The sequence below is a fragment of the Orycteropus afer genome, unplaced genomic scaffold (genome assembly GCF_000298275.1).
Source record: "Orycteropus afer afer isolate SDZICR_OR568_19922 unplaced genomic scaffold, OryAfe1.0 scaffold00005, whole genome shotgun sequence".
Taxonomy (NCBI): domain Eukaryota; kingdom Metazoa; phylum Chordata; class Mammalia; order Tubulidentata; family Orycteropodidae; genus Orycteropus; species Orycteropus afer.
Window position 1 is genome coordinate 31,579,978 of NW_006921592.1, and position 9,346 is coordinate 31,589,323.

Consider the following 9,346-nt stretch of genomic DNA (forward strand, 5'->3'; position numbering starts at 1 on the left):
TTCCATGTTCTTTTTATTGGGTGCCATCAAGTTGATTTTTGACTCACAGCAACATGTGACAAGAGTAGAAATGTTCCATAGGGTTTTCTAGGCTTTAATGTTTACAGAAGCCCCTTCTCCTGCAAAGCCACTGGGTGGATTCAAACCACCATCCTTTTAGTTACCAGCTAAGCACTTAACCATTGTCCCACCAAAAACAAACCTGTTGGTCTCAAGTCAGTTCCAACTCAATGACCCTAAGGGCAAAGTAGAACTGCCCCACAGGGTTTCCAAGGTTGTAATCATTATGGAAGCAGACTGCCACATCCTTCTTTACAGAGTAGCTGGCACTTAACCACTGTGCCACCAGGACTCCTTAATTGCTTCATTACAAGTTGCTAACTGATTGGAAGTCTTGGCAGAGCTCCTATTTGCCTACTGAAGAAAATCACTGATCTCTTCATCTGATGCTCAAGGAATCACTTCTCACCTAGAACTTTGCTCTCCTTTGTGTAGCATGCCTAGCTGTGCATTGTCCTGCATGCATCTTGGACTGTTCCAGGGTACATGAGCTGACCTATGCATACCTTCTCCACTGCAACATGAGTCAGATTACTCTGGTGGCTGTCATTCTTTCGCTCAACACACATGTCCTACCACTGTGCCTTTGGTAGCAGCTGTGCCCCGGGACTTTGTCAGTTATTTCACTCTGCCAGCCCTGGGCTCTGCTCTCTGGAGGGGCAGCAGCCTTAAGACAGGGAGCGGGAAGAGGGGAAGGTGGGGAAATGGTGCCGTTTCTTATCCTGTCTTGTCCAACTTTTCTTTTTCTCTCCCTCTTCCCACCTCAATAATAATTTCTCTTCCAGCTTTTCTGGCCTGTGTTCTCTTTTCTAGTCTATCTGTTGTTGTCAGCTGCTGTTAAGTCAGCCCCTGATTCATGGCGACTCCATGCACAGAACCTTTGAATCATTGGGATTTGTGGGGTTTTCGTTGGCTGATTTTTGGGGGACCTAGATTGCAAGGCCTTTCTTCCTAGTCTGTCTTAGTCTGGAAGTTCCACTGAAACCCATTCAGCATCAGAGCAACACGCAAGCCTTGTTTAGCAGACAGGTGATGGCTGCATGTGAGGGCCATAGGCCAGGCATGGAACCCAGGTCTCCCATGTGGAAGGTGAGACTGAACTACCACGGCCTCCTAACCTGCTTCATAGTCCTAAGTCTTCCTTTTCCTACTGGAGTTCTCAACACATTTTAAACACACACGTTCTTGCATCACGATCTTGTCATGCTAAAGCCCTGCTTCTTTTTGCTGTGGAAGCTATGTTTTTAACATCTCAAAATGAAACGGTTCCTTTTCTCTTATTTTTATACCAGCAACTACATGCTACATGTCACCAAAACTGATGTATCTACTACCTAGCATGGAGTGTCATGGGTGTCCAGATCTGTGTGGGATTGAATTAGCTCTGGGCCAGGCCAGTTCTTATCCTCTGCTGTGCAGAGCATTGATGCAATCGTATCCATAGTAAATACTCCCTCTCTTGCCTGTAATATGTTATTACCAGGTAGGAACAAGTAAATAGACAGCAAGGGGCATAATTAAATATGTTTTGGTATGTAAGCTGTTAAAAGTAATGTTCTTGAGCAATATTTAGCTTCATGGGAAAATGCTTGCAGGGTAAAGTTAAGCGAAAAGACAGGTTATGAATTTCTCAAGGAGATTATTATAAAGTAAACGTGCTGAAAAAAGGCACAAATGAAATAAAATGACAGTGGGTACTTCTCACTTTTGCAGTTATGGGAGGATTTTGTTATCTACGAGAAAATATAGTACAATGAATATGTTTTACATATGAAGCTCTGGTGGCACAGCAGGTAAGGCATATTTGGCTGCTAACCAGAAGGCTGGCAGTTCAAACCCTCAGATGCTCAGTGGAAGAAGATGAAGCAGTCTACTTTCATAAACCCAATGAGGTTGTTATGGGTTGGAATCAACTTGGTTGCATCGGGTTAATATATAATCAGAGAAAGGGAGATATTTAGAAATAACTAACTCTCCACAAGGCACTCTGTAAATAACTCCCATTTTATCAAGTTCCTCTTTGTTTGACCTCCTTGGGCTTTTGGTTCAGTTGGCCTATTACTCAGAATTTGGAGGACAAAATAAAAGAGTCATGGAAAGGCAGGTGCCCTTGATGGCATTGTATCCTTCATGAGTAAGAGGCTGCAGAGCACAGGGTTGATGGGTTGGCTCTGGATTTGGATCCTGCTACCCCTTGCGAGTAGTAGGATCTTGGACACAAGGTTTTCAACTGCTTGGTGCCTTTGTTTCCTAAACTTGAAAGGGGAGCTCTGGTAGCGTAGTGTCTAAGGCACTTGACTGCTAACCAGAAGGCTGTCAGTTCAAATCCACGAGCCACTCCTCAGAAGGAAGGTTGGGCAAAAGTAACTGTTGAATGAATGAATGGTATCGATCCAATTTAAAATGTACAAAGTGCACAGTAAATGAAATAAAGTGTAGGTCAGAAGGGATATCTCCACCCACCCACCCCAGGAGCTTCCATAGTGAGTACTGATCCTGATTTGTGATAGCCCTTTGTACCCAATTTGTATTTGTTTATGGCACTCAGAATGTTAAAAGTAACCGAAAAGTGTCTCTATAATAATTAGAATTGGCCGCCAAGAAACCCAAATGGGACAACTTCAAAAAGAAGAAGAAAGAGCTGAAGCAGAGCAGACAACTCAGTGACAAAACCAACTATGACATCGTTGTCCGGGCGAAGCAGATGTGGGAGATCTTAAGAAGGTACAGCTGCCTGATGGCACCTTTGTTGGTCCCTCAGAGATGAAGAAGCATCAGAGTGCCCTGTTAACAGCAAGCCTGAAATATAGGACATAGCCTGTGGGTTGTTTAGGGAGAACATCTAACACCCTGGTGAGGCATTAGTATTTGAATACCTCCCCGTCACAGAAATGTATGGATCATCACTAGGACAGTGTTAGATCTGTTCATGAAAATGTATGACAGTCAAATGGTTTGGACATCCTCCCTGCAGGACTTTTGAGAAAATGAAAGATTGTTTCTTACCAGTGAGGCCTTGAGATACTTGTTAAGTATTTCATATCTTCAAGTTGGAGTATTATTATCTTCATTTCTGAAGTTCTGGCTGTTAAGATTTAGCTTGATACATAAAACTTTACCTTCTGAGATGAGGTTCTGCCTTTGAGAAAATTACTTTTCTCTGGCTGCTCAGTTTTAATATTAGGGGTTTGCTGCCTGTAGGGAGACAAATCACAGTGAACTGAGTGAATGCGTATTAGCGTGGTTCTTAGTGTCACGTGTTTAAAATAACTACTTCAGCTAGATTTCCTCCCTCATTTATAGAAAAGACTGCGACAAAGAAAAAAGAGTGAAGTTGATGAATGATTTGCAGAAGTTGATTCAAGGGAAAATTAAAACTGTAAGTACGGTGTACACATAGCTGCAATTTTAAGCAGTTGACATTGACTCACTGTGATCATTTATGGCAGGTGAACTGTGCGTCTTTCCAAATGTATGGTGGCAAAAAATTTCAGATGCCACTGATCACACTGACTAAATAAAAATTCACAGTGAGAGGAACCTGCTGCTGGGCAGTTGTGAGAACGCTCATGTCTGGCTGTGCCGGTTGTTAGTAATTTCCTGAAGTCCATTGCTTTCAAAGTTCTCTTGAGGGATTTAATAGTATATGTGGGAATGACTTGCTCAGAGCTGGAAGTAATTTAGCATGTTCATTTGTCTTTGCTTTTACAACCGTCCTCCGAAGATGTTTAAGTAAAATAGAATAGCTGTGGGAGTTACAGATTCATTCTCCTTGTTGCTTAATCCTGTTTGTCATAAACTTCCATGGCTCTTCCATTGCCACTTAGTGGACACAACTTAAAAAAACAGGGTCCAGCAGCTTTGGGGCCCTGGAGGTGCCTATTTTAGCAGACCACGTGCATAACCTATTGCCACCTACTAATCAATTCAGACTCCTAGCTACCCTTCAGGACAGAGTAGAACCACTCCATAGGGTTTCCTAGGCTGTCGTCTTTGATACATAAAAGCAGATTGTCACATCTTTCTCCCATGGAGCAGGTAGCAGGTTCGAACGACCAACCTTTTGGTTAGCAGCCAAGTTCTTAACCATGTGCATAGGTCTAACCAAGTCCTGTGTTGCAATTTGAATAATTGTTTTGAAATAGCAAGTTTCAGCTACTGCTTTCTTACCAATCCAAGCAAGATCATTGTATGGCAGAACTGGCACTCAGATCTGGTGGCCATCTGTCATTCTCAGTTTATAAGTCTTCACATTTAAAATCCTTTTCTGTTGACCTTTTGGTTATTGTTGGAGGACCACAGACTTACCCAGGACTTCACATCCTGGCTCCGTTGTTTAAAATGTGGGATGCTTTGAGCAGTAATAAGGAGCTCTGGTGGCACAGTGGTTAAACACTCAACTACTAACCAGAAGGTCAGCAGGTCAATCCCACCAGCCACTCCACAGGAGAAAGATGAGGCAGTCTGCTTCCATACAGATTTACAGCCTTGGAAACCCTATTGGGCAGTTCATCCCTGTCTTATAGGGGCACTATGAGTTGGAATCAACTTGACGGCATTGGATTTGGTTTTGGTTTTGAGCAATAATAACAAACTATTAATCAGTTGTTTACTGTGTGCTAGGTATTGTGCTAACCCACAAGCACGTTGTCTGATTTCACTTACGTCATTTTCCCAGTTGTACTCTTGAGACATCTGGAGCTCAGAGAGGTTAAGTTTCTTGCCAGGGCCACAGGGGTGGCAAGTTCTTTAACTTCTCAGCACCTTGCTTTTCTCATCTGTTACAGGGGAATACCAGCATCTCACTCTTAGGTTGCTTGGAGGTCAAAATGAGAAAATACGATTAAAGTCATTCTGTTTATATAGTAGGCACTCGTTTGTGCACATGATTCTCAGGGTTTTTTTTAGGAAAGGTAACCTAACTTGAAGCATAGAGAAAGACCAAGAACAAAAATTCAACAAAATAAATGATTATATCTGTTTCTCAAAAACAGACTTCTGTTTCAAAAACTTTTTCTCAAAAGATCTACGTAAGCAAATCTTCCTTTACGAAATTCTGCTGCTAGAATGAATGTAGCTTCACCTTTTTACTTGTTATCATTAAAATGTTTAAAAACAGAGTGAGCAACAAATATACTTTTGAGATAGACTGGCACTGTAACATAATAAGGATAATTTTGTGCAGTTTATTACCTGTGGCTTTTGCAAGGAATATGGGGTGATCTACTTCTGTACAGATTTACAGTTTCAGAAAACCCAGTGGAAGTCATTATGAGTTGGAATCAACTTGATGGCAGTGAGTTTGGTTTTGAGTTTTATTGCTATAGAAAATTGATCATCAAGGCCTCAAATGAGGGTCTAATCCATTCTAATACTTGTAGGGCAGAGGGGATGGGTGGGAGACTCAGGTTTGGAATATAGTAACTTCTAGGAATACAGTGGATATGTGAGTGGGGTTATATTGAAAATGTGAGAAGTGAAGTATTGAGGAAGTAGTTGCCAGTCTGTATGTGTGGATAGATTTGATTGATTGGTTTTTATTTTATAACAGTCCCTGGGTGGCACACACACACTGTTAAGTGCTGGACCACTAGCTAAAAGGTTGGCAGCTTGCACCCCTAGAAGTGTCTCGGAAGACAAGCCTGGTGATCTGCTTCTGCAAGGTCACAGCCTTAAAACCCCAGTGGAGCGCTTCTCCTCTGCACACACAGGGTCGCCACAAGGCAGAGTCAATGTGGCAGCAACTAACAGCATCTCTATACCCATGGTTGCTAAAGCCAAACATTAGATTATATATATAAAAATTCTAGAACAGTAGTAGTCTTGAACTTTGAAACTTTCCCTTTTTGGGGAGGATTATAACTTTCAGAGAAATGCAGTGCATGTGGTCACTAGATAGTTTGGGTTTGGTTTGGTTTTAAAATAAGTCTTCATGTTCTAAGAGCTCTAGATTGTGTTTTATCCAGGAAGGCCCAGCTTTCTTTCAAACGGGGAGTTCTAGAAGTAGCAGTAAAACAAGAAGGGAAGGTACAATCTCAGAGAGAATCTGTCTCCAGGCCCATACTGTTTTCCCCGCAGATTGCCTTTGCCCATGACTCCACCCGTGTGATCCAGTGCTACATTCAGTATGGGAGTGAAGAGCAGAGGAGAGAGGCTTTTGAAGAATTGCGAGGTACTCGATGTGTACTGAAATTGAAGGTTATTGGAATCATTTGTCATTGGTCCCTTGCTTTCCTTTGAAATACCCCAGACACTCGTAGAACATGCTTCTGCTGAGCTACAGCAGTGTGTTCTCACTTGCTCTCTGCGTGGTGCGAGGAGAGCTGGCAGTTATGTATGGTCCTGTATTCTGCTAAGATGCAGCACTTCCATTTGTTTGGGAGGATTGTGACGAGAATGCCAGCTCACCCTGCTTTATTGTTTCAGATCATTTGGTTGAACTGAGTAAAGCCAAGTATTCCAGAAATGTTGTTAAGAAATTTCTCATGTATGGGTAAGTTGGATTTTTTGGGTTTTGTTTTTGTTCCTTAGCTTTTTAAAGGAGCAGGTATAGATGGTGTGCTAATAGGACTTAGAAAGCCTGGTGTGCTAATAGGACTTAGAAAGCCTGGTGTCAGAGTAGTAGTCCTAAGCAAACGTTTGTAACATTTGCAGGGAGTGTAGTCTGAATAACAGTTTTGAAGTCAGTGTAGAACGATGGTACTGCCTTTACCGTTCATAAGGGTGTATTTGTAATCTTGAAGCTGTGGAGGAAGAGAATTTAGATAATTTGTAACTTCCAGTATTTAGAGGGTGGCGGACAGTGCAGGGGAGGGACAGATGAGTAGCCTCAGCTAGTAGTGTAAATGGGTTGGGAAGGGTCAGGATTGTGCATTCTCTAAATTAGGTAATACTGATACTTGTTTTGAGTGTAATAACATGCAAGAATATGATAACCAGCCTGCCAAAAACAAATGACAGTATGCACAGTTGACAAAATTTTCAGAAAACATATTCCTGCATAAGCTGCTTGGTTATTTTAAAATATAATATAAACACTCCTGTTGACTCCTTTTAAAAGAAAATTTTTAAAACGTACTCATATTTTCCTGTGTCATTGATAATTTTTTCCCCTTCTTTTTTCTTACTCGTTTCAACCTGAACAATTTAATAATAAACCATTCAGAGTCGACTCTGACTTGTGGCACCCCCAGGTGTGTCAGAGTAGAATTGTGCTCCCAAGGGTTTTCAGTGGCTGGTGTTTGGGAAGCAGGTAGCCAGGCCTTTCTTCGGAGGCATCCCCCAAGACTTCAGATTTGCTAATAGCAGCTGATGTTTGCTGAGCACTTGCTGCGTGCCAGACACTGGTCTCAGTGCAGTGACACCCTCATGACCACTTTATTCTCTCTAGTTGATGAGTAGAGACAGAGGCGCAGTGCAGTAGCTTGCTGCAGGCCTTTCACCTGGGAGCAGAGCCAGGTGCAAACCTCGGCAGCCTGGACGCCAGGAGATTTGACAGCTCAAGGTGCAATTACAAGGCAATTGGAATTGTCTGCTTATAAGCATGGTCTTGTGGGCACCTTCCCACAGTTCGCAAACTAGCCGCAGAAGTCAGTTACTTGTGTTGCTGCCCCACAAGTTTCTTCTTTTATGTTTTTTCCCCATGTTCATTGGGTTTAAGGAGCTCTGGCAGTAAAGGATTTAAGCCCTTAGCTGCCAACCAAAAGGTCAGCAGTTCAAGCCCACTAGCTGCTCCACGAGAGACAGCTGAGGCACTTCACTTCTGTAAAGATTGACAGCTTTGGGAACCCTATGGGGCAGTTCTACTTTGCTCTTCCTGTAGGATCGCTGTGAGTCAGAATTGACTCAGTGACAATGGATTTTGTTTTTATTTTTTCATTTAGGAGCAAGCCACAGATTGCGGAGATTATCCGCAGTTTCAAAGGCCACGTGAGGAGGATGCTGCGACATGCAGAGGCCTCGGCGATTGTAGAGTATGCCTACAACGACAAAGCCATCCTGGAGCAGAGGACCCTGCTGACAGAGGAGCTCTATGGGAACACATTTCAGCTCTACAAGGTGACGGCCTGGGAGGCCTCTTTGGGGATCTTTACTCTTCTCCTGCTCCGTAACTTCCTGCAGTACCTGTGCGCAGAATGAGCTATTACATTGATGTTCAGGGGCCATCTCACAGCCATAGGTGATTTTATCTGTGGTGAGCAAGTGACCACACGGACCTGTCTCTGTCTCCCAGGGTCTCTCTTTACACCCCCTTCACACTGACTCACCTTTGTGACTCCCTTCCTCCCCATTGTGTGTGCTGGTTGGAAGGTGATCCAGGGCTGTCAAGCTTTTATTTTCAGTTGCCGTCTAGTTGACTCCAACTTAACGGCAGCCTCGTATGTATTTCTGTAGAACTGGGCTCCACAAGGTTTGCAGTAGCTGATATTTGGGAAGTAGATCACCAGGCCTTTCTTCTAAGACATCTCTAAATGGACTCCAACCTCTAGCCTTGGGTTAACAGCCCAGCATGTGAACTGTGTGCACCACCCAGGGAGTCTTAGACCAAGGAGGAAGACTGACTATTCATAGACTGCACTGGGTGGGCACTTGTTGCCTTTGCCCATGCTCATGTGTGGACTTCCCCAGATTAAGCCTGGAGATGAGGAAAGTTGACACCGACTCTTGGTGTAGCACAGAGATGAACTGACAAAGGCCAGTCATGGCACTAGGACACCAGAAGGATCTATTTCAAACCTAGGAACATAAATGCAAATATTTATCTGAAGAGATGTAGACTAATTCCTGGGTTGCTTCCCTTAGGTTCTGTTTCTCAGTTGAACTTGGAACTCTTTCCTTTTAAGAGTTCACCTCCTGGATGTCCAGGTGATTACAGATAACTTGATGAAAAGTGTGTGTGAGCTGACCACTTGGTCTAGGGCACATGCCCCGTTGGCTGGGTAAGTGAGTTTTTAGCCAAGACTTTAGCCTGTTACCTTGGAGGGTGTGCAGACAGAATAAGGTCATCAGGAATTACTCTACAAAGGTGTGCACAGCAGGGCTTTCATTATGCGAATACGAGAAATCTTCAATTGAAGTTTATTTAAACAATTTATAATTGATTTTTTTGTTCTAAATTTGAAGCATTGTTCTTGGTTAGTGGAAATGGTTAATGTGCTCAGCTATTAATCAAGAGTTTAGAGATTTGAATCTACCCAAAGGCACTTTAGAAGAAAGGCCTGGCTATTTCCAAAAACATCTACCATTGAAAACTTTATAGAACCCAGTTCTACTCTGGCACACACGG

At 43.0% G+C, this 9,346-nt stretch overlaps 1 protein-coding gene across 1 annotated transcript in view; it reads left to right on the forward strand.

Moving 5' to 3' along the window:
- Window positions 1-9,346, forward strand: part of PUM3 (pumilio RNA binding family member 3) — a 58,597-nt gene that overhangs the window by 2,652 nt on the left and 46,599 nt on the right. Inside the window, exons 3-7 of the mRNA XM_007939408.2 lie at window positions 2,649-2,784; window positions 3,364-3,439; window positions 6,139-6,232; window positions 6,487-6,553; window positions 7,944-8,118. Of these exons, the coding sequence (XP_007937599.1) occupies window positions 2,649-2,784; window positions 3,364-3,439; window positions 6,139-6,232; window positions 6,487-6,553; window positions 7,944-8,118 (548 nt within the window). The remainder of the gene's footprint in view (window positions 1-2,648; window positions 2,785-3,363; window positions 3,440-6,138; window positions 6,233-6,486; window positions 6,554-7,943; window positions 8,119-9,346) is intronic.